Here is a 25,537-nt window from a genome sequence, read left to right on the forward strand (position 1 = left end):
CTCCGCGTTGCAGCGCGCTGTGAGCTGGACTGGGGGCAGGTGGGCGCGTGGGGGAAGTGTGGGGCTGCACGGCTCGGGGAACGGGAGGTGCGGAGTTTTGGGGGCGCGTGCAGAGCCGTAGAGCGCGCTTGTGGGGGTGTTGCATGCCTCGCAGGAGTGTTGTACGCGTGCAGAGGTGTAGAATGCTTTGCGTGTCCTTCAGGGGTATTGCATGCTTTGCAGGGGTGTTGCATACATGCAGATGCGGTGCGTGCCTTGCAGGAGTGTTGCATGCTTTGAGAGCGCGGTGCAGCTCAGCTGCGCATCCCGGCACGCCGCACACCTGCAAGGTGTTGCTTTTAGCAGCGCCGGTTGAGGCTCTCTCCGCAAACCCTTCCCCTCACTGCCGCTCTCCCCTGACAGGAGGACCCCCCCCGTTCAGCAGCACCGCGATGCTCCGCGCTCTCCGCCGAGGCTCAGCGCCGTGCCGCGCCTCCTCCCGGCCGTGCTCCGGCCCCTCCGCCCACCGCCCGCAGCCACGCGGCGACGAGGCCGAGCCCTCGGAGCGCGGCGAGCGCCGCGTGAACCCGCTGCACATCCAGATGCTGTCCCGTAACCTCCACGAGCAGATCTTCCGCGGGGCGAGCGTGCAGCACTCGGAGGAGGCCGTGCGGCGCAGCATCGAACACCTGCGGCAGCACGGCTTGTGGGGCCGGCACGGCCCATCGCTGCCCGACGTGAGTTTGCGTTTGCCCCGCATGTACGGCGCCGACATCGACGAGCATTTCCGCCGCCTGGCGCAGAAGCAGAGCCTGCCCTACCTGGAGGCGGCCGAGGAGCTGCTGCGCTGCCGCCTGCCCCCCGTTCCCCAAAGCTGGGCCGAGCAGCAGGGCTGGACGCGTTACGGCCCCGACGGGCGGCCCCAGGCGGTGGAGTGCCCGCGGGAGCGCGCGTTGGTGCTGGACGTGGAGGTGTGCGTGGCCGCCGGGCAGTGCCCGACCATGGCCGTGGCGGTGTCCCCGCACGCGTGGTGAGCCAGCCGTGCGTTCCCCCCTCCCTCCCGCCGCCGGTGCGGTGCAGGGCGCTGACCGCGTGCCCCGTGCCGCAGGTACTCGTGGTGCAGCCGGCGCCTGCTGGAGCAGCGTTATTCGTGGGGCCCCCGCCTGGCGCTGCACGACCTCGTGCCCCTGGAGGGGACCGGCAGGCAGCAGGAGGGTGGTGAGAGGGTGGTGGTGGGGCACAACGTGGCTTTCGACCGCGCCTTCATCAGGGAGCAGTACCTCGTCCAGGTGAGTGCACGTGGCCGTGCTGCTTCGGCTGCTTTGCTCCCGCGTGGTGCTGGGGCTGTGCAGAAGCTGGCGCCAGGTGAGCTGCATGGTGATGCTTTGTGCTGTGCCTCGCTGCCTGTATCACAGAGCAATAAAATGGTGTGGGTTGGAAGGGACCTTAAAGCCCACTCTCCTGCCACAGGCTGGGTGTCCCCACCAGCTCAGGCTGCCTGGGGTCCCATCTGACCTGGTCTGGGGCACCTGCAGCTCAGGGCAGCCTGTGTCCAGCACATTTGTCCCTCAGCACATCCTGGGTTATGACTGCTGTCTCCCTGCAGGGCTCCCGGGTGCGTTTCCTGGACACCATGAGCATGCACATGGCCATCTCGGGGCTGACGGGTTTCCAGCGCAGCCTCTGGATGGCTGCCAAGCATGGCAAGAGGAAGGGGCTGCAACAGGTCAGGCAGCACATGAAGAAAACACGCAACAAAGCTGAGGGGCCGGCGGTGAGTATGAAGCTGAGCCCCAGCTGCTCCCTGCAGCTTAGGAGTGGCTCTGCTGCATGAATCGCTCCCAGTGGCTTCCAGAGAAAGTGGGCAGGGGATGGGAAAGATAGAATAGGATAGAATGGAATGGGTCAGAATGAGGTGAAATGGAGTGAGAAGAAATGGAATAAGATAAAATGGAATGGGATGGGGTGGGGTGGAACAGAACCGAATGGAGTGGAGTGGAGTTGGATGGAGAAAGATAGAATGGAAAGGAGTAGGAAAGGATGCAATGGAATGGAAGAGAATAGGATGGAATAGAAAAGAGCTTGTTGGAATGGGATGGAATTGGTGGGATGCAATGGAATGAGATGAGGTGGAGTGGAATTGAACTGGATGGGATGGAATGGAATATGGTAGAACAAAGTGGGATGGAATAGGATGGAATGGATGAAAGTAGGATTGAATAGGATGGGATGGGATGACCATCCCTTAATCCTTTACCCGCTGCTCCCTTGGCTGCGGGGCTGGGCTCTGCCTCCACTGTTGCCTGCTGCAGGTCTCTTCGTGGGACTGGGTGCACGTCAGCAGCATCAACAACCTGGCAGATGTGCATGCCCTGTATGTGGGAGGGGAACCGCTGCAGAAGGAGGCACGAGAGCTGTTTGTTAAGGGGACCATGGCTGATGTCAGGAATAACTTCCAGGTATGGGCAGTGGTGCTTGGGATGGCAATGGAGCAGGAAACAGCTTTTGTTGGTGTTTTTTTTTCTCCCTTTGGTGCATGGCTGGTACCTATTGCGAAGGATTTGTGTGTACGGGTGAAGCTGTGCTGGGCTCTGTGGCTTCTCCCTGTGCTGGTGACATGCTGTGTTCCCAGGAGCTGATGTCATACTGTGCCAGCGATGTCCGGGCCACCCATGAGGTGTTTCAGGAGCAGCTGCCACTCTTCATGGAGAGGTGAGAGGGGCTAGAGGGGGCTGGGTGAAGTCATGAATGCAAGGCATGCTCACATTGGGTGTGGGCTGGTTCTTGTAGGGCAGCTCCCCTCCAGGAGGTGCCCAATTCCCAACCTCTGGCTTTGGACTCCAGGTGCCCCCACCCCGTGACATTTGCTGGGATGCTGGAGATGGGGGTGGCCTACCTGCCAGTCAACGGCAACTGGAGGAGGTACCTGGATGATGCTCAGGGCACCTATGAAGAGCTCCAGAAGGAGATGAAAAAGTCCTTGATGAACCTGGCCAACGATGCCTGCCAGCTGCTGCACGAGGACAGGTATGGGGAGAGGCACGGGACCAGGCTGAGCACTGGTTGCAGGGGGAGAGCAACAGTGTGTCCACAGGTACAAGGAGGACCCCTGGCTCTGGGATCTGGAGTGGGACACGCAGGAGTTTAAACAGAAGAAACCCCCAAAGAGGAGGAAAGATCAGAAAATAAACAGCGAAGCCTCGGAGACGGGATCTGCTCAGGAGTGGCAGGAAGGTGAGCATGGAGGGATGCTGCAGTGCTTGCAGGGCGATGGGCTGGGGGGATGCTCAGCCCCCTGTGCTGTCAGACCCCGGTCCCCCCAGTGAGGAGGAGGAGCTGAGAGCCCCCGAGAGTCACACCTGCCTGGAACGCCTGAAGGAGACGGTCACACTGCAGCCCAAGAGGCTGCAGCACCTCCCGGGCCACCCAGGGTGAGTTGAGGACAGCGGGGCACCCAGTGGCTGCTCCCTGCTCCCTGACCCGCAGCCGTGCCCCACAGCTGGTACCGCAAGTTGTGCCTGCGCCTGGAGGAGGAGGGCTGGGTGCCGGGGCCCAGCCTCATCAGCCTGCAGATGCGGGTGACCCCAAAGCTGATGCGCCTGGCCTGGGATGGCTTCCCCCTGCACTACTCGGAGAAGCATGGCTGGGGCTACTTGGTGCCAGGGCGGCAGGACAACCTGCCTGCAGCCTCCGCAGAGCCGGAGGGGCCTGTCTGCCCACACAGGTAAGGGAGCGCAGGGGATGGAGAGTCTATAGCTGGGATACGGAGCTCTGTAAGGGGCTCAGCTGCAGCATTTGGTTGAGCTCTGTGCCCTGGCAGGGCGATCGAGCGACTGTATCGGCAGCACTGCCTGCAGAGGGGCCAGGAGCAACCCCCAGAAGAGATCGGCGTGGAGGATGAGCTGATGGTGCTGGAGGGTAGCAGCATGTGGCAGAAGGTGTGTGGTGTGGGGTCTGGGATGAGGAAATACCCCATAATCAAGGCTGGGAATGGTTATGTGAGCTGCCCCGCTCTGTGCCGCAGGTGGAGGAGCTGAGCCAGCTGGAGCTGGACATGGAGCGGCAGGGCAGGGCAGAGCAGGGCCAGATGCAGGTAAGCAGAGTTCCTTGTGGGATGCAGTGGTGAATCTGATCCTGTTTCCGTGATCCCTCTGTGCTGGGGGTTCCCAGCAGAGCACAGGGACACCGTGCCCGGCATCACCTCACGCTGCCACTTGCAGGATGAGGACGGGCTGCCAGAACTGATGGAGGAGAGCAGCCAGCCCTCGTTCCACTACGGCAACGGCCCCTACAATGATGTCAATGTTCCTGGATGTTGGTTCTTCAAGCTGCCCCACAAGGCAAGTTGGAGCTATCCCTGCTCCCTCGCCCCACGGGGTGATGGCAGAGGTGTTCCCAGCTGAGGTTGGAGAGTGTGTGGGGCTGCGTTGCGTTGAACCCTGGCATCTCCTTGCTGCTGAAGGACGGCAATGAGAACAACGTGGGGAGCCCCTTTGCCAAGGACTTCCTGCCCCGCATGGAGGACGGCACGCTGCGGGCTGCTGTGGGCCGCACCCATGGGACCAGAGCCCTGGAGATCAACAAGATGGTGTCCTTCTGGAGGAACGCTCACAAACGGGTCAGGTCAGCCTGGTGCCTTGAATCCCTGTGGCTGGGGCTGCATTGTGCCCTGTGGGCTGCGCAGACAGCGTGCTGTGTTGTTGTGTATCCCTCAGTTCCCAGGTGGTCGTTTGGTTGAAGAAGGGGGAGCTGCCCCGCGTGGTGACCAGGTACAGAGCGAGACGGCCGGGCTGGGGGAGCCCGTAGGGCCCGTGCTCACCCTGTGCCCATGCAACAGGCACCCGGCCTACAACGAGGAGGAGGATTACGGGGCCATCCTGCCGCAGGTGGTGACCGCGGGCACCATCACCCGTCGGGCTGTGGAGCCCACGTGGCTGACAGCCAGCAACGCCCGGGTAGGGCTACGTGCAGGCAGCGGGGCTAGGGCTGTGGGCTGTGGTGCAGCACGTGGGGTGTGCTGAGCCGGGCGCCGTGTGCTGCAGGCTGACCGTGTGGGCAGCGAGCTGAAGGCCATGGTCCAGGTGCCACCTGGCTACTCTCTGGTGGGTGCAGATGTGGACTCCCAGGAGCTGTGGATAGCGGCGGTCCTGGGCGAGGCTCACTTTGCCGGCATGCATGGTGAGCAAGGCTGTGTCTTTGGGCGCTGTAACGCCATCCCTGTGCTGTGCTTGACCCCTTCCTCCCCGCTGCAGGGTGCACGGCCTTTGGCTGGATGACCCTGCAAGGGAAGAAGAGCGACGGAACCGACTTGCATAGCAAGACAGCCGCCACGGTGGGCATCAGCCGGGAGCATGCCAAGGTCTTCAACTATGGGCGCATCTACGGGGCCGGGCAGCCCTTCGCCGAGCGGCTGCTGATGCAGTTCAACCACCGGCTGACGCAGCAGCAGGCGCGTGAGAAGGCACAGCAGATGTACGCTGTCACGAAGGGCATCCGGAGGTGGGTGCTGCCTGTGGGGTGAGTCCTGGCTGCCTCCTGGGCATGCGTTACCCTGAGCCGGGTGCTGTTCTCCTCCAGGTTTCATCTCAGCGAGGAGGGCGAGTGGCTGGTGAAGGAGCTGGAGCTGGCTGTGGATAGAGCAGAAGATGGTACGGTGTCGGCCCAGGATGTGCAGAAGATCCAGAGAGAAGCCATGAGAAAGTGAGATGTTCTGACCCCAGTGGGTGCTTGTGGCACGGCTTCCCCTGCAGCCCCGCTCTTAGATGCACCCCAGTTTGGTCTGGGGGCTCCTCCAGTCTCTCCCAGCAGAACGCTGCAGGGATCATCTGACTGCCCCAGCCCCAAAGAGAGTGTTGAGGACTTGTCCCACACTTTTCAGCAGCCTTCCCTCTGCTCCCATAGGTCCCGAAGAAAGAAGAAGTGGGACGTGGTGGCTCACCGAATGTGGGCTGGAGGCACCGAGTCCGAAATGTTCAACAAGCTGGAGAGCATCGCCCTGTCTGCCTCGCCGCAGACCCCGGTGCTGGGCTGCCATATCAGCAGGGCTCTGGAGCCTGCAGTGGCCAAAGGGGAGGTAAGAATGTGGCTCTGTGGTGCTGAGCTGCTCGCACTGCTTGTCTGAAATAGCAACCCCAAATCCAGCCCTTCTCAGGGCAGAGAACCACGCAGGCACATGGACCTGCAGACAGAACCCATTGGTGGTGGGTCCCGTGCTCCTTTTCTTTGTGTACCATCAAGGAAACCCAGCAACACTGCTTCACCAGCCCCCTCCCTTGTAACAGGAATACTCCTTGGACACTCTCCTAGCATTTCTCTGTGTTTCCTTCCCCAGTTTCTAACCAGCAGGGTGAACTGGGTGGTGCAGAGCTCAGCCGTTGACTACCTGCACCTCATGCTGGTCTCCATGAAGTGGCTCTTCGAGGAGTACGACATAAACGGGCGCTTCTGCATCAGCATCCACGACGAGGTGCGCTACCTGGTGCAGGAGCAGGACCGCTACCGGGCAGCACTGGCCCTGCAGATCACCAACCTGCTCACACGGTGAGAGGTGGGGACGGGCATCTCCTGTGTGAGACAGCGTGACGGCAAAGGGAGGGTGGGCAGGGTGGCACAGGGCAGGTTTTCTCTGCTTAGAGGAGGCACGGCAGCCCTAGAGTGCACCTCCTTTATTTGCAGCTCTGATGGCTGTGCGTGGAGCTTTGGCTTCCAGGGATAATCTGTTGGCAAGAGGTGCAGGGCAGCAGCTCCATCCTTGCTGTGGAGGGGCTGTGAGCGCATCTCCTGCCTACATGGCCATCGTGTGGCAGCAGCTGCCACATGTTTAAATGAGCTGTTGGGAATCAGGCTGGCTTCCCCTCTTCTCTCCCTGCTTTTGGGGCCGGCAGTGAGAGGTGCAGCTCTGTGCCCCTTTAGCAGCAGCCCTGCTGCCTTCCTGGCCCGTGCCTGCTGGGTTAAGCTCAGCCTGGAGCCCTCCTGCCCTCACACCCCCGGGGATCCTTTTGCTCTGGCTCCAGCTCAGGCAGCTTTGTGAAATCCCCTTCCCAGTGCTTTACGGTATTTGGTTTATACAGGAGTTGGCCAAAGCAGAGCTATTTTCTCGCGGGCTGAGGTAAGGATACAGCAAACAGCCTTTCTGTGCCCAGGCAGCGTGCGCAGCAGGAGAAGACGCCCTGATGTTTGTGCCTTTATACCAGCTATTGCAGGCACAGGGCTTCCTGCTGGGAAAATCCAACATCTGCTCTGCGTGGGAGGATTAGCCAGAAGTAAAGGGCTGGGTTGGTCCTTTCTTCCTAGGAGGCTGAACGTACTGTTACTCTGTTCCTCCCACATCCACTTTGGCAATCCTTGACCCTTCTGCTACCCAGTAGTTACAAAGCACTTTGTCTTGCAGCCGCTGATTGACATGGGTGCAAAGTAATCTGCAACAGCGGCTGCCCAATGTTTTGTGAAGCTGCCTTTGTTCCAGCCCAACCTGCGGCGGATCAAAGCCCCTGCGTGCAGGAACGGGAGGACTGGCTGAGCGTGAGAGAAGTTAGCGGGTTTGCTGTAACTTTTCAGCAGTAGCTGGCTTCTTCCTTTCACAAAAAGGGCACACGGTTCTGTCCTGGCAGAAAGCGATGGGTGTTTGCAGTGAAAGGAAGGTCGTGGCAAGGAGTTTTCAGTCTAAGGCACTGCCTCTGGTTTGCTTTCCAGTGGGGCGCTGCCTTTGGGGTTCTGCTCCTCGGGCTGTGATGTGACGTTTCGGTTGTTCCCTGCAGGCGTGTGATATCGTGTGTGCTGCAGTGCAGGTGTGACAGAGCTGGGTGTGATGTGTAGCACTGCCCCGCGTGCTCTCTTGTGCTTCCAGGTGCATGTTTGCCTACAAGCTGGGCCTTCAGGATCTGCCGCAGTCCGTGGCTTTCTTCAGCGCTGTGGACATTGACCGGTGCTTAAGGAAGGAGGTGACCATGAACTGTGTGACTCCATCAAACCCAACTGGCATGGAGAAGAAATATGGCATTCCTCGAGGTGAGCAGTGGCTGTTGGAGCTGCATCCCCTGTAACAGCGAGCCCCTCCTCTGATGGAAGTGGAGCTGTTCCCCAAGGGCTCATCCACCATTGGAGGTACCTCGCAAACCCCATAGCTGCCCTGCCTCAGCAGCCTTGCACCCCTGCAAGGCACCCGCTCCCCCTGGTGCCAGCTTCTCAGTCCTCTCCTTTCTCACTGCTTGAACAGTTTGTGCTGCCACCACCAGTATTTCTGCTAAAGAAATCAGGGCCTGGCTTGGTCACCCCCCCACAAGTTTGCTTTGTGTTGCTCAGAGGAGAGATGAGCCTTCCTGTAGTCTTTTAAATACAGCCCAAGATTGAATTGTTTGTTTTCTCTGAAATGAGGTGCCTCTAGAGGCTCCTATGTTTTGCCCTCCAGGCCCAGCCATTCCCAGCCTTCAGTGCTTTTCCTCCTCCCCCCCTCAGCTCAGCACAGCTGTGTTCAGGGGGCTGCCCCTGCTGCAGGTTTCAGCCTTAGCACTGCTGTGTTCTCCCCCACCAATCCCAAGGCTTACACTAGTTCCTATCTGTACTCAGCATAACCTTCTAACTGCTGCAAACGCGCATTTAATTGTTGGCTGGGAGCTGCTTTAAATAGCACCTTGTCAATACACAGCAATGTTTTGGCAGCTAAGAACCTCACTGAACAACATCAGACACTTCACCCTTAGGCAACCTTTATTAAGAGTTTTACAGGCAAAGCGTGCCTGTGGAAAAAATACCTGTTGGGTCAGTAGCAAAGCAAATTAAACAAGTGCAAGGCATCAGGGTCAGCAGAAGCTTAATGCAGCCCCTGCTGCTGGCTCTCCAGAGGAAGCTGTCACCTGTCTCCTTAGGAGCTATGCACAGCAGCAAGCTTCAAGGGAGAACAGTCCTTGTTTCCAGTTTCCTCCTGGTGCTGTTTTTACACTGCCAGCACTGCACAAAACAGAAGTTTGAATAAATTTAAGGCTTCTTGCCCCATACTTGCTACATGCTCCATACCAAAAGCAAAGAGGGGCTGTTACTCTCTTACTCTGATGCTGTACAGTCTTTAAGTATACTGCAGAACACAAGGAACCGATTGTCCCATTGTCTTCCAGGAGAAGCACTGGATATATATCAGATAATTGAAATAACCAAAGGGTCACTGGAGAAGAAGTGATAACGTGAGAGTGTCAGAATGTGCAAGTTGTCCAGAGAGCACCCAGGAGCCTGGCTGTCCTTGCAGAAGCACACACGTGGCAGGGACCGATCCTGGTTGTGCCGCTTCCTTCTCTCGGTAAGAAAAGGATGTTCCTGAGGAAGATTTCCATAGCAGCACATTTGAATGGCAGAACTTGCATATTTGAATGGGCAGCAGCCAGCTTTAAAACCTGAGACGCCTGACAGAGTCACTGCTTGCACAGCCAGGGGGATGAAGAAAGAAGTCTTGAGTACTTGGCAGGAGAGACAATCAATTCTCTCTGTACATGCAGTTCTCCAAGACCAAGGTGAGGCTGCCACAGCACACACACACTGTAGAAGGAGGTGGCAGCAATTGGCAACCACAGGTTTTATTTTTTTCGCCTTCTTTTCTTTTGGGGTTCCTGGTTTTCATCTGGCTGCTCTGCTGTGCTGGACTGGAGAGAGAGTTAAGAGTACTGAGTGTGAATGTTTGTGTGAGTAGTCCAGTGAAGGCTTACTTCAAGAAACTAGATGTACAGAACAGGATTTAGCACTCTCTTCTCCTGAGCACAAATGACCTGAAATCTCGGCCTCCTCTCACCCCCTGAAGCTTTCCCCAAGCACCCTGTTAATTTCTGCTGCAACTCAGAGCCCAGCTTACAAATGGCACAAGACAGGGAGTGGTTGTGCAGTGCTGCATTTCAGCTTGGTGATTACACTCAGGGAAATACGGACAGAAGCACCAATAAACACTTGGACAATCAGCAAAGAGCGGTCTGTTTTTTGTCCAGCACAGGTTGTGCTGCCTTCTCCAGCACTGTCTGCTAAAGGATAGCAGCAGTGGGTCCTCAGAGGTAATGATGACAGTCCTCTGCTTGCTGACTCAAACACCAGGGCCTTAAACTGTCTCAGTCCTCTAAGACCAGAGACAGAGACAACTGGTACACAGACATAAAGATCATTAAAAAGGTGAAGAGCTGAACCATAGGGGTCTTCAGTCCTGTTCACTCACTCCTGTCAGCTTAGCATTCAAGGATTAACCCAGGTGAGACAAACTCTCCTAAAATTACTCTTAGCTAAATAGCAGACCCACATACCTGGCAGCACAAGAGGGGAAACCCATCATGTAAAGGAGTTCTCACCTGGTTGTTGTCTGGCTCATTTTCAGCATCCTCTGTGTTGTGCTCTTGCAGCACGCTGTCCAGCATGGATGCGTTGATGCGGAAGTCCCGGGAGGTGCTGAGCTTCATGTATTGCATCAAGTTCACCTGCAGCACCAAAGCGAAACCAGGGGCAGAGCATCATGGCATAAGAAAAGAGCTTGGAGAAGAGACCTTATTGCAGCCTTTCAGCATTGGAAGGGAGCTTACAGGCAGTGGGAGGAATGACTTTGTACACAGTCCAGTAGTGATAGAACAAGGGCAAATAGCTTTGAGCTAAAAGGGGAGACTGAGGTTAGATGGTAGGAAGAATTTTTTTTACTCAGATGGTGAGGCACTGGGACTGGGTTTCTCAGAGAGGTTGTGGGGACCCCATCCTTAGAGACATTCAAAGCCGGGTTGGGGCCCTGGTCAGCCTGACTGGGTGGTGGCAATCCTGCCCATGGCAGGGGTTTGGAGCTACATGATCTTCAAAGTCCCCTACAACCTAAACCATTCTATAGCCTTAGTTTCCTATTCTGTCTAGTCCTCTGCACTGCACTAGGACAAAGTCATCACAATAATGATGTAAGAACGAAGCAAGAAGTAGGTGAAAAAAGCACCTATCCCTATGAAATGCAGTAGCCCATTGTCTTCACAAGAGCCAAATGTTACCAGCTAGATTCTGACTCATAATACCTCATGGTACATCTCTCTCCCATTTAAGAGCTGTGCTGGGGAGAGCGGGGGGAGGAAAGCTGGAATTAGGAGCTTAAATTTATGCTCACTCAGTACTACCAATGCCACCTGCTGTCTCCCTGATAGCAGCAATCTGGTAGTGGTGGGTGAGGAGAAAAGGCTGAAAGAGAGATGAGGCCCCTACATTTTCCTAATCTGAGCAGCAATCTGATCTTGTTTTTTCAAGGTGAAACGGCAGTAGCTCTGCACCATGCCACGATAATACCATCCCACTGAGTTCAGGTCACAGAAAACCTCTGCTTTATATTACCTTTGATTTCTTGGAAAGATGGATAAGGAACTTCTCATATTGCTCTATAGCAAAAATCAGGTTTGGGATTGGCTTGGTCTCCCGAAGCACTTTAGCCTGAAATGTGGAAAAGAAGGCAAGAGCCAGATTTGAAGTGAACAGCCTTAAGATTCTCTTGTACAGTCATCAGCAACAAGTGTCCCAGCTATGGCACAATGCAGTCCCTATGTTTGTATCAGCAGCTTAGATTCCCCCACAGTCCGATGATGGTGTAGTGTGACAGAAACCAGTCATTCCCCAGTTTAGAAACCTACCTTCAGTAGCCTGCCCCAGTGAGCCTTGCCAGCCCACTTTGTTTCTGGGTTTAAAAGGCCTCCTGGAACCGTTCTGCAGCAAGGCTCTTCCAAGTATTGTAGTTATACATTCCACAGCCCTGATGTGTCTGACAGCCCGAGAAAAACCTGTCTGCAAAGGCCCTCCAAGTCTATGTTTGACAGCGATGAGCTGTCACTTCATAGCTTACTCCAAATATAAAACAACCAGGTGATACAAACAAATCAGACTTTACACCTTTGTTTCATCCCTGTGAGCTTTAGCTGGAGTTTGGTAAAGCTTTTTATTTCCGTTGTTCTGAAACTTCTCTCTGAAGTTCAGGTTGAAAAAAAAAACAGATTTTTACTTAGAGTCCCAAATGCCAGTGTGTCACTGGTGATGTCTAAGAAGCCACCAGGTAAAATGAGCCTTGAGGTATGGATCTCAAGCTTTCAAGCCTAGCCCATGTCCTACTAGACTTCAGTCAATCTCACCATGACTGTGGAGACTGCAGCAGTTTCATCTTCTTTCTTCTTCTTTTTCTTCTCTTCTGCAAAGCTTAAGCTCTCACTATGGATGTTCTGAAGAAGGAAACCAAGAGATAGGGTAAGCAGGGAAGAAAGACCAGCTAAATAAAGCCACAGAAGTCTTTGTTCTGGCCAGCTAACATGTGAACTTCATCCAAAAAACCCACATGAACACAAAAGGGGGTGGGATTTAAAAAAAAAATAAAAGAGAGAAAAAAAAAAAGACTTCCCCAAACATTCTTCCTCCCCTGCTCTAACAGAAATCAACATGCTTGGTCCCAATGGTACTGAAAGATCTTCAGCTATAGTCATGTCAAGAAGATCAGTGATCTCAAAAGGTGCCCAAGCACTGCACCTGATTCACCACTCAGCATCAGACAGACTTCAGTGCGATTTTGCCACGGTTAATTTATGTCTTACCTGTACGTAAGTAATGAATGAGTAACACTGTGGGGTCAAGTGGGAACCTGAGAGCTTCACCTGCAAAGAAGCAGAGAGGCTGGGATTACTCCCAGCTGAAGGCAATGAGCCATGTCCTGCAGTAATTTGCTCACACTCACCAGCTTTTCCAGCCTCCCTGGAACTGCATTTGAGGTGCTGCGGCAAGCTTGGATGTACTGCAAAGAAAACAGGAGTGAGTCTCTTCTAGATGCACTGTTCCCATCCTGTAGCCTGTGTTTCCAGGCAAGGGCTCAAAGCAGCTCACAGAATTACCAGTGACCAATTAAGGGAGGAGTGCTGAGAAAGCACGAGGAGACCCCTTGTGCAGAGGCACTAGCTCCCATGTCCTGATCTCCCGTCCCCACTGGCCCAGAACCAACGCTTCAAGCCTTGGGTGGGAGTGAGTGGGAAGGGCAGGAGTGCTGAGCACCACGAGAACACTGCTGACATTGTTCACTGTGGAACATAGTTGCACACTGAAGAATCTAAAAGAGGCACTGGAACCAGTCAAAACCAAGCAGAGCCAAAGTCAGCTTGAGAAGAACTTTCCTTTATCTCCTCTGGTATAGCTGCAGCTACTGTAGGAAGGTCACGAAAATGAGCACATGAAAGGCAGCAGAAAAAAGACTCATCTTATACAAGAGATCAACAGCCCAGTCCTAAGTGTAGCTGCTGCCAGGGGTCACTGTGAGCTTGCTGTTGCAGATGTGGAAAAAGTTATTAGATCCCAGCCATTCCACTGCCAGCAGAGCTTCACTCACATGCTTGATGAGGGAGGTGAGGATTGTGTATGTCTTGCTGAGGCTTCTCAGCAGTGAGTCTACACAGCTCCCTGCAGGAAGTGCTGTCTGCACCAGCTCATGAAAAACTGTCAGCAGAGTTCCCAGCTGCAGAATCACACCTTTCTCCAGAGCCTGGGTTTGGTTTGATGCCTGAGTCGAGTCTTCTAGAAGAAAGAGATGAATACCACATGAATGCACGTCTAATGAGCTCAGTTACACAGGTGGGAGACACAAAAGACCATCTTTTGTCAGGTGTGCATAGCAACAGCATGGCACAGGGAGAATAGTCACTGGAGGAGTCCTGTGACAACTCGCTGCCTTACACTGCTGATGTGGAACCAGTTGAAGGGAGGGCTTAACCTACCCTCAAATGACACCACCTTAAAGTCCCAAAATATCATTTTGCTCGTTATCTTTAGCTGTCTTTGACAAAGGTGTAACAGTAAGAGTGGGCCACTTCTATTACCTGATGTGTCTGATCCCAGAATGGTAAGCCTCTTGATAAGCCAGTCCACCTCTTCAAGGACCTTATCTGCCTGCCCCAGAACCAGCAGCTGAAACAGAAACAGCAGTAACAAAACAAGTTGTTGGAGGAGTTTGGCACAACGGGAATCTCTAAGCCACTTGTGCAAGAGCAGCTGCTTGTTTCATGCACAGTTTTGACTCACACAGACAGTAGGGGCTGCAGTCTTCACGTTCACTATGGCAAAATGGGAGCGACTCTCTATTTCTACATCCTGGTGGAGGGAGAGAAAAATTCTGGTGAGCAAAACGTCAGCTGCCGCCACACGTTTTGCTTCAGAGATGAAATCAATGTTGCTGTGACAGCACTAAGTGATGCCAGTTAAGCTGCTGTGGACTCTGCATCTCACCTGATCTATGTCTCCCAGGCAAGCATGGATATCTTGTGCAAGTTCACGCAGCAGACTGACAGGACTCTTGTACAGAACATGGAGACTAAAAAGCAAAGTCAGCAAACCCTTACAGCAAGAGAGATCCTCTGTAGGGAAGAGAAAACAAAGCAGGGTGTTAGTAGGTGCAGAATTCCCTTAGCTATTCAGGAACATCAGACACCCAGTGAGGTAAAGCCTCAGATTCAGTATGGGTTTAACAGTCTACGCTCTCAGAAGTGATACAAGGTAGATGAAAATTCTAATCAAAATCCTTCAGTTACAACAATGGGCATTGCATATAATATTACAAGGGGGAATGCAGCACACTGGAGCCCCCAGCTCATAGCAAAACGGTGACCAGAAGCAATAACAGTATGAACAAGATACATCAAGAGTAATGTTTTTGCAGTGTATAAATACAAAATTGAGCAAGAGATCTGAATAACAAGAGTAAAAAGCCAAGTGGCCTCTCTTTTGTTAATATTTATAGAGATGGAGTTTCTTTCCTAATAGCCATGGTAATAACTGCAGTCATGGCAATCTGCCACCAAATGGGACCTGAATGTACCCAAATGTATCTGCAACAAAGAGGTGAGAACAGGACAGACGCCACAGCAGAGCATTCAAGAGTCCACTATCACGTGTGACACATCACATCTGCACGTACCCCTCAAAGCTTACATACCTAGAGCATTTTCTTTGCAAATTTTGACTGTCCAAGTAAGGAACTGAAGGAACTGTATAAGGGGAGAAAAAGATACGGCTTGGAAACTGAATTCAAAGCACAGGATTACTCAAAAACAAAACAAACCCAAATCATAGAATCATAGAATCATAGAATCACTAAGGTTGGAAAAGACCTAAAAGAATCATTCAAAATAATGAATCACACACAGCAAAGACAGACCTGCAGAGTCCCCTTCAGGCAGAAGGGTGTTCAGCCATACTCTGTTATGTTTGCAAAGAACACTTAAGCTACAAACAACTGAAAAGCTGGGATCCAGTCCACAGCAATGCTCCGTGTTCCCTTGGACGGAGTAACAGCCCCATTTAATCTAAGTGATGGCACCAGACTTCTGGCACACTTTTAGTGCAGTCTCTAGTCTGTAAAACTGGGGCACCTTTAGTCTTTACTTTCACAAGTTCCTCCTGCATGCAATGAGCTAGGCACTGAGCCAGCCCTTTCTGAAGAGCTGTATTTGGACTGGTCACAGATCTGCTGGCCTATTTTGGCTTTATTCCCACGTGGAAACAACACCGCATCCAGGCTCTGCTAGGAGTCCCTGCTCAGGAGAACAAATGGTTCAGACTCCAGGTGCCCAAAAGTAACATCAGAATATGCAGGAGGGGGTGTGGGAAGGCAACTTGTTCTTCACTGTTCTTGCAGGCATTTGACAAGATAATGTTTGACAACTTATCAAAACTGTAATTTTAACATGGTCTAGTCTGCAAGAGAAGGCAGCACACACACATCAAAGCTCTCAGATATCACTCCCATCTGCTAATGCTCTTTCCACACCTCTGGTTACTACACACCCCTCCACACCCTGAGAAGGCTGTGAATTACCTGCTGAGAGCCTGGGTCCAGGAGTTTGGACAAAGTGGAGAGAATTGTGATGAGTAACTGTGTTTCCTTGGAGTTGAAGTCATCTTCAGAGCTACTGAGCTGGTTCACCAGAGACCTCTGATCATGGAAAGGAGGGACAGAGTCCATAAGTATGCATGTTTCTTGCAGGGCCATATTAAGATGCAAACAGCCAGAAGCTTCAGCAAATAAAGGAATTGGAAACATTCAAGAATGACAGAATATTAAAAATAGAGGACACTTCTAAAGAACATGTGCTGTTCTTTGTTATGAGTGCTTACACAGAGGAGCACATTCAATTCAGTCAAGTATGTTTTATGCAGCATTACAGGACCCTACAGCTCTCTAACTGTACGTACATCTCAATCCTGCTCTGCAAACTGCCCCAAATAAGCTTTCCCTAAGGATCAAAAACTTTTCTGAACAGCCAGTGAGTCAGAGCAGCAGAGTTGCTACTGCACACTATATTCTGTGGTCAAGAAATAGAGAACTAACAGCATTTGCTGCCAGAATTACCAGTGCTTTGGAACATTTGCAGCACACAGTGGTACTTACCTGAAACTGTCGGATCTGGAAGGCAGCTTTCTCTGTGACATTAATATCCGCTTCTTCTGCGTCACCATCAGTAATATCTGGCACAGACAGAGAGGTGCAGAAAAGAGCTAAATGCCAAGAGCAGAACACAGGATTTATTTCCAAAACTGGGAAGAACTGCAACTGCTCACAGCTAGGGAAGGAGCACAGGCTGCAAAACCTTAGTGAGCACAAAAACATGTCAGAGGCAAATCTTGAATAGAAGAGGGCTACAGTTGACCTATATCTGACTCCAACTGTCCTTCTGCTGATAGACTAAGAACAGGTAAACATATATCTCCAGAACTAGCTTCTGGGATGAAAATGCATGGCTGCTAAGCCCCTCTTGCTACTGAGGGACAGAGACTGGACCCCTCTAGCTGTTTATGAATAAAGAACATGCATGGGCTAGAACACAAAGGCTAGAGACCAGAACAGAATGACACCACGTGCCTACCCAGGGCCTGTAGAAACTGGGGGATCCTAGCAGTGTACAGCTGCTGCATGGTGTTGAAGATCCGCAGCAAGCCTTCCAAGCACAGCAGGGAAATGCTTTTGCCCTTCTTCTTCCCTGACTCTTCAACAGCAGTGGGAATTGAAGTGTACCTCCAAAGCAGAACCCTGCAGGATGGGAGGAGTCAAAATCACGATGCACAGTGCAAGAGCGAGAAAGGGCTGATCACACACTCTACTCTTAGGTTCATATTTTTAATATAACTAAATGGAAGTTCTTTTTCCTTTAAGAAAGAAGAAGAAAAAGATTCGCTTGTAAGAAGAATGGGGTTTGATGTGAACAAAATATCTACTGCTTTCTTCCTGCACAGCTAAATAACTTCATCCTTCCCACATGCCAAAGGGAACTTCCAATTCCATTTCAACTCCATCTTTATGGACTCATTTCTTTCACAGTTTTCTTTCTATCTTGGAGCCTACCCAGACACTGACCACTGGCATCAAATCTGTCAAAAAAAAGAGCTCATCTCTTGGCAGCTTGAATTTGTGAAATGTCAGCAGTTTCTATACAGTTCTATATAAATAAAATCGGAAAGGCAAAGTCAGGCAAAGCAAAGTGAGCAGCTTTGAAGAAAGTAAAATTGGTTGGTTCAAAGACGACACTTTTATTTGTAGGTAAACATCTTCCTGCTCCCCTGTGCATGTTTCTTCCCTTTTTTGTTCCTTCTCCTTTCTTCTCGTTAGCTCTCTGCTGCGTAGGTGATCTTGTTCTATTTCCACGTCCAATCATGCAAACATGTACCTTGCATATGGTTCTAATGACTGCAACAAAAATAGTTTCTGATCCCCAAATGCAATGCTACTTTTTAGGGCTGATACCTTCATGTGCCACAGTGACTCACCGTGTGATTTTGCACAGGTTCTGAAACATCTTGTCAGGGTTTTGTCCATCCGGGCCGTCAGTCTGTCCCGTCTCCTCCAGCTGCTGCACCTTCTGTAGTGCCACACTGACAGCATAGCGCAAGAACTCCGTGCTGGAGCGCAGAACTGCCAGGCTCTCCTCGTGGCTTTGGGCATTGTCCCTGAAGGATCAAGAGCGCCGTCAGGGACTTGAGGATGCACTGATAAAGCACACGGATGGCTCATCAGCACTTCATCTCTTCACACCAGGCTTCAAATCACGTGCAACACGCTACAAGAGCAACTCTGCACATCTAGTGCTTGCTTTCCGTTTGCCAATTCAAAATCTAAATATGCATTTGCATAAGAAATCACCAGCTAAAACCAAGGTGGAAAAGACCCTTTGAGGACAGAGAAAAAACCCTTTGAGGACAGTCAGCACTTCCAGAGACACCAACAGGCATGATTCAAAGTGATATCCGGCCCTGTTTTGTAGAAGGCTGGAGCTCAAACACTGGTAAGAAGCCCCACAACTTCCAGCCCCACAACTGGAAGAACAGAAATTCTCCTAACTATTACAAGTCATAAGCAAGGTCTGGGAAAGCTTTGTCAGGACCATAGTTTCACAGCCTGGACTATGATGCTGCTCACGCAGTACCTGCTGTTCTCAGGCATGCACTGTACAGAAATTAAAACATCTGTACTGTGCATACAGTGCAGAAGACAGTCAGCATGCAGACAGCACAAAAGCAGCTTGTGAGTAGGCCTTAAAGCTACTCCAGCTGTGAAAGCTCCTCTCACCTGAACAGAGCTGTGAGCAGAGTAGACACAAAAGCCATAGAGAGGAAACTCCGTGCAATTTTGTTGCCCAAGGTAGATTTGTTCTTTCCAGCTTTCTCCTTCAAGATTTCTGAGAGTTTGTTGTAACATGTGAACAGGCCTAGGACATCTTCAAATTTGTTCTTACTGCAGTAAAGTAGAAAGCATTAGTAGAGAAACTCCGGTCTTTGAGTTTCTAATTTGAAGTTTCAGCTGCTAAACTATACACTGACACTTTTTTAAGGGATAAAACCGTGACATGACACCTCCCTACCTCCCCCATCATTCCTCCTTGACCTGCCCTTCTACAAGACATCATCTCACACCTCCCACAGCACATGGCATTCAAAAGAAAGACGCTCCCAAGGTTCTGTCCATGTTTGTGTCACAAGGCACATACGTTCAGAAAGCATCATTCTAACTCTGTACTGGGACTGTTATAGCTTGCAAGGAACCTGTGTCTTGCACTCTGAACAGCAAGTCACAGCACAGAAGCACTCCTAGTGCTAGAGGGTAAGATCAGATGTTTTACCTGAAATTCCCTGTGTTGAAATTGTACTCAATCAAGACCTCGCAAATTCCCATCACCTGGATGGCATAGATGTTATTCTTTACACCAACACCAGAAGATGGAGAAAAATCTGCTGATTTATCCTAAGAGGTGAAGGAAATAAGTGAACAAAATCTTTTCAAAACCTGATGAGAACTCAGTGTCTTCTTCCACTGAGTCAAACTGAAAATCTGATTTACCAGTTCAAAGTCTTCCAGCTCACTCTTGATCATCCGTCGTGTGACAGATTCTAGCATCTCTTCAAAGTTTTGCTCAAATCCCACCTCCTCCTCCTCCTCCTCCTCGTCTTCAGCTCCTTTGCATAGATGCACAGTGCTCTTATACCAGGCTAAACAGTGCTGGATGCAGCAGAGCAGATGGGCCTGAAGGAAGCAGCCAAGTCACATTCAGCCTTCTAAACAGAGGTCACTGGCAGATGAGGACAGGCTGTTCAACGTCACAGGACAGAGTGCCACAGTGATGTGAAGAGCCATCGATGCCTTCAAAGGTTCATGTCTGTTTTGACAATATGCCTAACTCCCCAGAGAAGCTTTCTGTAATCCTACACACAGCTACCTGTTTCTAGCTTCAGACAATGCTGTCTGCAGGAGCTGGCCTACACGGGATGCACAGGTTTATCTTCCACTGCCCCTGGCAACCCAGGTGCTCTAACTGCTGAAGGAGACAGAAAGGGAATTTCCAAAAGGGCCCTCACTCTAGATGAAGTGCACGCTCCCTTCTCTGGATGTGGAACTGGAACACTGCATGGAAGCTTCCTTAGGGAAACACAAAAAAGTGAATTGGATTTTGTTCCCTTGGAAATCCTGTGAATTGAGATCTCATCTGCAACATTATTGAAAGAGCAAGATCAAGGTCAGACTCTTCCCTCCACTTACACACAGTGCACAATTATTTCATGTGGAATTATGTTCAAAGAGGAAAAGCAACAGTAGCTCAGAGGATAACAAAACTACGGTATCAGTGCTTTTTGCACACAGGAACCCCAAACCACTTTGATAGTGGAGCTCTAATATATAGCCTCAGACAAGTAACATGCCCAGCTCTGTCATTAAAAGAATTGCTCCAAGCTAGAAGAGCATGAAGAAGCACAAGATATTCAGCTCATGTAGCAGCACAACTAAATTCCTATGAAACAGAAGATGTTGCGATTGCGGCCACCCAATATTGCTCTTACCAGAGGTTCTTGCAAAAAGATTTGATCTCCTTGAGCCATTATACATCCCTCAAGTTTCAGTGGAGGCAGGAGGTCTGGCTGGGGCAAGTAGTATTGCTTTATCTGACACAAAAAACAAGGAATAAAAATAACCAGTTCCTTAGTAACTGAGCCTCTTGAGTTGTTTGAATACAGAACACAATCATCTTTGTGCTCAATCCTACAAAAGGAAAACTAGCACCATGATAATGGGACCACATACGCAACTGGGCCACATCATCTGCTCTACTAGTAATTAAAATTCTTTCTTCAGGTGCTCATGTGCCTCTCAGCCAGAAGGCCAGGTCACTGCACTGAAATAAACCTATCTGATCACTTGTGCTGTTTCAACGTGCAGCATCACTTGTTTCACCTGCAGTGTTATCCATCCTTTATACAGTGAAGAGAGTTAATAGTCCCTGTTGCCCAGCCCCCATACTGAATGCTTGGTATGATGCAGCCTCCTGGCCTAAGGACTCAGGCAGCAAGGGAGGCTACACTTGGAGCTAAAACAAACCTGTGAAGGATCATGCTGGCCATCTGGCTCAGCACGTAAAGGAGACATGCTCCAACTATACTGATATAGGATTCAAATCAAATAGGGGAAGTTTTACATAATGATGATATAATATGTTTGCACCAAATTCCCATTAACAGCCCTCTGCTACTCCAAAGCTGGCTAGGCCCTGTTCTTGTTCCCTTCCCAGACCCTATACTGACATGGGAAAGTGAGAATTAGCCAGCAAGAACTTCGGATGATTAAAGTGAAGAAAATTACTTGTTGCAAAGAAAGCACAGCCTGTCCAATGGATTGAGAAAATGTGATTGTGTCGTTGCCATGAGCAACGCTGTTGGTGGATGAGTTAATCCTTCCAGATCCTACAAGGATTTGGGTACTCTCCCTACGGGAAGACAGTGATAATGATTACACATCCTTGGGGATGTATGGGAGGCTAACTGTTGTGGACTGCTAAAGAACAAGGAACACATAAAGCACTTCTCCAGGCACTGGTTCTGAGATGCAGCAAGAAGCGTCAAGGCTTGGAAAAGGTTCCAAGAGATCTTTTCTCTTCCATCAGTTTCTAGACGTTTACCTAGTCAGCACTCCCAACATAGCAGGGATTCAAGCAGCTCCCTGTATAGGTACCACAGCATTTACTCATCTTTCAAGTGTGTGGCAGAACTATTTTCCTAATATTTAACCTAAATGCTTGCTATACTGGTCTCTGTGCTTAATTCTTAGTGTTTCTGCAGCCATGTCACGGGGTAGTACCTTACCTGGGACAGAAGAGTTTCCATTATAGAGCTGGCCAGCTGGGAGTTCCTGCGTAGGACATCATAAAAACCCTGAAGACAGGAAGGAAGGACAACTTGGCTTACATGAGAAAGAAAATGAGCCATATGCATAATAAGTTTGCATCACAAGATAGTAACGACCCTTTGGCACTGCAAGTAGCTATGAGCAAGAAACAATGTGCTCAGTGTAAAACCCCATACCTGGCAAAGCATAGGCTTCACAGAAAGAAGGTATGAATCAGAATGAGCGTGAATTTCCTTGCAGGAGCTCTCTCACAAGCTGTATCTCCCTAGCAGCAGTGGCATCGAGCCCAGAGTGACTTTCACTGCTATTTAACACCAGCACTAGATCCAACTTCAAACTGTGAAATCCTGCTTCAAAGGCCAAACAAGTCAGTGGGGAAGCTGCAGGAGGCAAAAATCCTTTCGAATGAAAAACCTCAGTGGATAGATAAGGCAAGTTCAAGCCCTGTGCCATACCCAAAACTGGCAGCTTACAAAAGGTCAGTCCAACCAAGCCAAGAAGGAAACAAAATTTCCCTGGTCTAAACAGTGTTTCTTTCCTCAGACTAGTATCCCACAATTAGCTCTGGAGCTCAGACGTGCACCCACAAATTACTCTTTAGATTAGGCCCTTCTAAGAATCCAGAATCTAAGAGGCATTAGTAGAAAGCTATGAAAGGAGGGGAGAGAGGATAGATCCCTGATCAAAGTTCAAGCAACTTTCCCTGTATTCTCCAGTCAGGACTTTATTTGGAGCCCATTCACATTCAGCAACGCTGTTTCTAGCCAGCACCTGTAACACTGCTCCCCATTGAGCAACAAACACCTTTCCCATTTCCTAGGCCACACCACAGGAAGAGAGTTACTGACACATTTTAACTCTTAAGCAATGTACCAAAGAAAACATGCTGGCACGTCTTAGGGCCTGTAATGATCCAAAAGAAAGCGAAGCAGAAGGGCTGCAAGAAATGTTACAGTTCCTGGGACAAGCATGTATCCCACAAAGAACATAAGTGAGACAATGCATGGCTTTCCACAACCATGAGATCGTTATTTACCTGGGACTACAGTAGAACCAGACTACAAAACTGCTGTTAGCTGTTTAAAAGGAGGCTGAACAACCATGTTTACCTCATACAACATGAGTCGGACATCTGCTTGCTGGCTCAGACATCGCCTCAGGCTGCCCAGGATTTCAAGGCAGAAGGCCTCATTAGCTGCAGAATTATAGCAGGCATGAACATCTGCCTGGACCTGAGAGGGAATATTAGTCACATTACACTGGTTGCAGTTCTCAAGTATCACAGAACAGAAGCAAGGTGATAAGGGGCCTGACCTCTAAACAACCACTGAAAAAGTCCTCAGCATGCTGCCAGGCTCTGTATCACCACCACAGAGCAGTGTGAATGCTCCACAGAACGCTGGTACTATAAGATATAATGACTATTTTCAATTTGCATGTTGCATTTCCAAAAGCTCTGCTTCCAGGATTAACCCTTTCCCCAGATAGATCTCCATTCTGGGGAAACACACCACTCTGAGTTGTTTCAAACTGTATCCTGAAAGGAGACTGTTTCACATGTCTGCACTGGAGACTGTAGGACAGCACTTACCTGAGTGGCACCAATGGCCTGGCTGCACTGGGAAGAAGTCAAGCTGCCCAGAATCTTAAAATTTCTTAACAGAAGCAAAAAACCAGCAACTGCAGCTTTACGAGCATCGAGCTGCCTGTGAGTCAGTGAGAGAAAAGAGAAACATGAGGAAAAAAGGAAGCAAGAAGTTCAAAAGGAAATACAAGAACAACTCAGTAATGAAAAACCGTTCACACAAGCAGTGTGATTGGGCCCAGTGGCACTCCCCCAGAGAGCAACTCAGCCCCAAGCACTTAAGAGTTTGGTTGTTTGCTGGGAACTCCTTTGCTCTACAGTCACAGCATTCCTTCTCTTTTTCTGCCCTGACAGTGCTCAAACTGAAGGAGAGCCCCAGATCAAGACTCAAGCATTAAACACCCCTTGAAAGCCTAAACGGGAGCATCTCCCAGAGCTCTTCCCAGAACTGCAAGGTTCCTTACAAAAAGCTGGCGTTTCGCTTTGCTCACTGAAATCCCAGATCTTTCCCAAAGACCAACTTCCTCGCCTTAAATAACAGTGCTCAATTATGAATTCTGTTTTCATAATCAGACAGCCATCGCCCCACAGAACTCAGCCTGTGATCACAGCATTATGAAGACAGCAGGACGTGTTGCTCAAAGCATTACCAAGACAACAAGCCTGTTTCTCTGCCGTTTTGTAAGAGATCAGAATGCTGAGATGCCACCTTCCCTCTGAGTCAGCGGCCCCATCTAAACTCTCTGCAGCATCTGGAGGCACTCAGTTGAGTATTAGAAGTGGTTTTAATTCTGCATTCTTATTTGGAGTTCCCAACAGCTTTCTGAATTTCCAAACATTGCTCATCCGGGGGCTGGGATTTGTGTCTCATGGGAACAGCTGTGACTGTATCACAGTCCCAGGCTGAAGGGACAGGTGCCACTATCAAGTTACAGGAAGAGTACAGGAAGAATACACTCAGCCAAAACACACAGAAAGTATTTCTGCTCCAAAAAAATGCAAATTCAAAGAATCCCCTCTCTCCATCTTACCTGGAAAAGATAGCTTTCTGGAGAACAAGTATCAGGGAGTCCCTCACCGACATGCTGACTTTGAGCAGGGGCTGGAAAGGAACACATACTTTGGAGAGAAAAACACTGTGGCATGCCAAACCCTGGGGGCCTATGAGCTCATCTTCCTCAGGTCCATCTGGCCCTTCATTTTTAATACTGTCGTCAGTACAGCAGGGAAACCAAAATATTTTAAAATAACATAAAAATTAAACCTGGAGAGATGCAGCAGCAGGATACCTTGGCAGCTAGTGAGAACAAAGGGCAAGGGTTTGGGAAAGAACTGTCATCCCCGGAGTGGACGAAGCAGGTAGAAGTTGAACTCCAGGGCAATACCTCAGCTCAGGTAGAGAGAAATACTGACATGGAGCTTAGGCAGAAAAATCAACACTGACAGCTAAAGCTGTTCAGCTGAACACCATATACTGAGTTTTCCACAGTGTAGCATCTGGGCATCTTCCAGATGAAAGGTCAGCACAGAGCAGATCCAGCACCATTCCAGACCACACCATATGGTTTGCTTTTTTCTTTTTTGCTTGAGGGCATATGCAAACCCAAGCTTGAAGAACAGTTCTACGCCACACTGAACAACATACAGCAGAGTATTAAGGCTTATTTTGCAAGAAGGATTATTAGATCATGCATATAATTGTGGCCTAAAGCTACCACTGGAACTAAGCTAACAAGGATACTTAGGAAGAAATGCAAAGCCTTACCTGTACTGCCCGGAGGAGCCCTTGCACTGTGTCAATGGGCAGAAAGGACAAATTGTCAAAGGTCTCTGTGACTCTGGAGGATGAGTTCTGAAGCACAAGAGGAGCAGACACGACAATATTGGACAGCAAGTCTGAAAAAAATAAAACAAGAGGAGCAGCTTCTGTCAAGCAGCTAGAACAGCCTTTATTAGGGAAGAGAGCAAAGTACTTCTGTAGGGTTATAACAGGATGAGCATCGATAAGCTGAGTTCTACTGCAGGCACGAAGCACAGCATGCATACTCACAGCCCAGCTGCAGGGCCTCGCCCCACCAGAGGGCACTGAGGTATAAGAGAAGAGGATTCAGCATAGGCATCCCTGCAGCCCCAGGGACTCCCAGGCACCCACCCAAGGATGACGAGGAAGGTAAGGCTAGGAACTGACGGCCGCCGACTGCTGTGCGTCAGTTATTCCATGGCAACTGCCTGGAAACACATTTTTCACCTGCGACAAATGCAAGGTGATTTGAGACAGCTGACAGCTCAATAAAATGAAGGAA

At 50.4% G+C, this 25,537-nt stretch overlaps 2 protein-coding genes across 3 annotated transcripts in view; one reads left to right on the forward strand and one right to left on the reverse strand.

Annotated features, from left to right (window-relative positions):
- On the forward strand, nucleotides 1-9,917 carry POLG (DNA polymerase gamma, catalytic subunit). The gene is made up of 23 exons (XM_042875811.1): nucleotides 1-39; nucleotides 403-1,009; nucleotides 1,088-1,268; nucleotides 1,586-1,753; nucleotides 2,292-2,438; nucleotides 2,612-2,691; nucleotides 2,824-3,006; nucleotides 3,074-3,213; nucleotides 3,287-3,410; nucleotides 3,479-3,703; nucleotides 3,800-3,917; nucleotides 4,004-4,072; nucleotides 4,200-4,319; nucleotides 4,442-4,602; nucleotides 4,695-4,748; nucleotides 4,817-4,934; nucleotides 5,022-5,157; nucleotides 5,232-5,478; nucleotides 5,557-5,679; nucleotides 5,881-6,052; nucleotides 6,311-6,519; nucleotides 7,826-7,986; nucleotides 9,090-9,917. The coding sequence occupies exons 2-23, from the start codon at nucleotides 432-434 to the stop codon at nucleotides 9,149-9,151; spliced, it is 3,576 nt and encodes a 1,191-aa protein (XP_042731745.1). The 5' UTR covers nucleotides 1-39; nucleotides 403-431; the 3' UTR covers nucleotides 9,152-9,917.
- FANCI (FA complementation group I) overlaps nucleotides 8,663-25,537 on the reverse strand; it is a 23,740-nt gene continuing 6,865 nt past the window's right edge. For both annotated transcript variants that reach the window (XM_042875809.1, XM_042875810.1), the window contains 24 exons: nucleotides 25,000-25,130; nucleotides 24,266-24,336; nucleotides 23,241-23,355; nucleotides 22,759-22,881; nucleotides 21,607-21,675; nucleotides 20,311-20,412; nucleotides 19,316-19,498; nucleotides 19,098-19,219; nucleotides 18,548-18,712; nucleotides 17,749-17,928; nucleotides 16,851-17,014; nucleotides 16,376-16,452; nucleotides 15,803-15,919; nucleotides 14,921-14,972; nucleotides 14,215-14,342; nucleotides 14,011-14,079; nucleotides 13,809-13,896; nucleotides 13,322-13,506; nucleotides 12,680-12,736; nucleotides 12,540-12,599; nucleotides 12,087-12,173; nucleotides 11,302-11,397; nucleotides 10,296-10,421; nucleotides 8,663-9,608 (listed from right to left, as the gene is read on the reverse strand). In XM_042875809.1, coding sequence (XP_042731743.1) covers nucleotides 9,543-9,608; nucleotides 10,296-10,421; nucleotides 11,302-11,397; nucleotides 12,087-12,173; nucleotides 12,540-12,599; nucleotides 12,680-12,736; nucleotides 13,322-13,506; nucleotides 13,809-13,896; nucleotides 14,011-14,079; nucleotides 14,215-14,342; nucleotides 14,921-14,972; nucleotides 15,803-15,919; nucleotides 16,376-16,452; nucleotides 16,851-17,014; nucleotides 17,749-17,928; nucleotides 18,548-18,712; nucleotides 19,098-19,219; nucleotides 19,316-19,498; nucleotides 20,311-20,412; nucleotides 21,607-21,675; nucleotides 22,759-22,881; nucleotides 23,241-23,355; nucleotides 24,266-24,336; nucleotides 25,000-25,130 — 2,633 coding nt within the window. In that variant the 3' untranslated portion in view covers nucleotides 8,663-9,542. The remainder of the gene's footprint in view (nucleotides 9,609-10,295; nucleotides 10,422-11,301; nucleotides 11,398-12,086; nucleotides 12,174-12,539; nucleotides 12,600-12,679; nucleotides 12,737-13,321; nucleotides 13,507-13,808; nucleotides 13,897-14,010; nucleotides 14,080-14,214; nucleotides 14,343-14,920; nucleotides 14,973-15,802; nucleotides 15,920-16,375; nucleotides 16,453-16,850; nucleotides 17,015-17,748; nucleotides 17,929-18,547; nucleotides 18,713-19,097; nucleotides 19,220-19,315; nucleotides 19,499-20,310; nucleotides 20,413-21,606; nucleotides 21,676-22,758; nucleotides 22,882-23,240; nucleotides 23,356-24,265; nucleotides 24,337-24,999; nucleotides 25,131-25,537) is intronic.

This window comes from Lagopus leucura, unplaced genomic scaffold (assembly GCF_019238085.1).
Source record: "Lagopus leucura isolate 7727_CA_CO unplaced genomic scaffold, USGS_WTPT01 Super-Scaffold_100015, whole genome shotgun sequence".
Lineage (NCBI taxonomy): Eukaryota > Metazoa > Chordata > Aves > Galliformes > Phasianidae > Lagopus > Lagopus leucura.

Coding starts and splice junctions, on each gene's coding strand:
- POLG (XM_042875811.1), top strand. CDS start 432: ATGCTCCGCGCTCTCCGCCGAGGCTCAGCGCCGTGCCGCGCCTCCTCC. Junction 1,010..1,087: donor GCGGTGTCCCCGCACGCGTG/GTGAGCCAGCCG, acceptor CCCGTGCCGCAG/GTACTCGTGGTGCAGCCGGC. Junction 3,704..3,799: donor GGGCCTGTCTGCCCACACAG/GTAAGGGAGCGC, acceptor GTGCCCTGGCAG/GGCGATCGAGCGACTGTATC.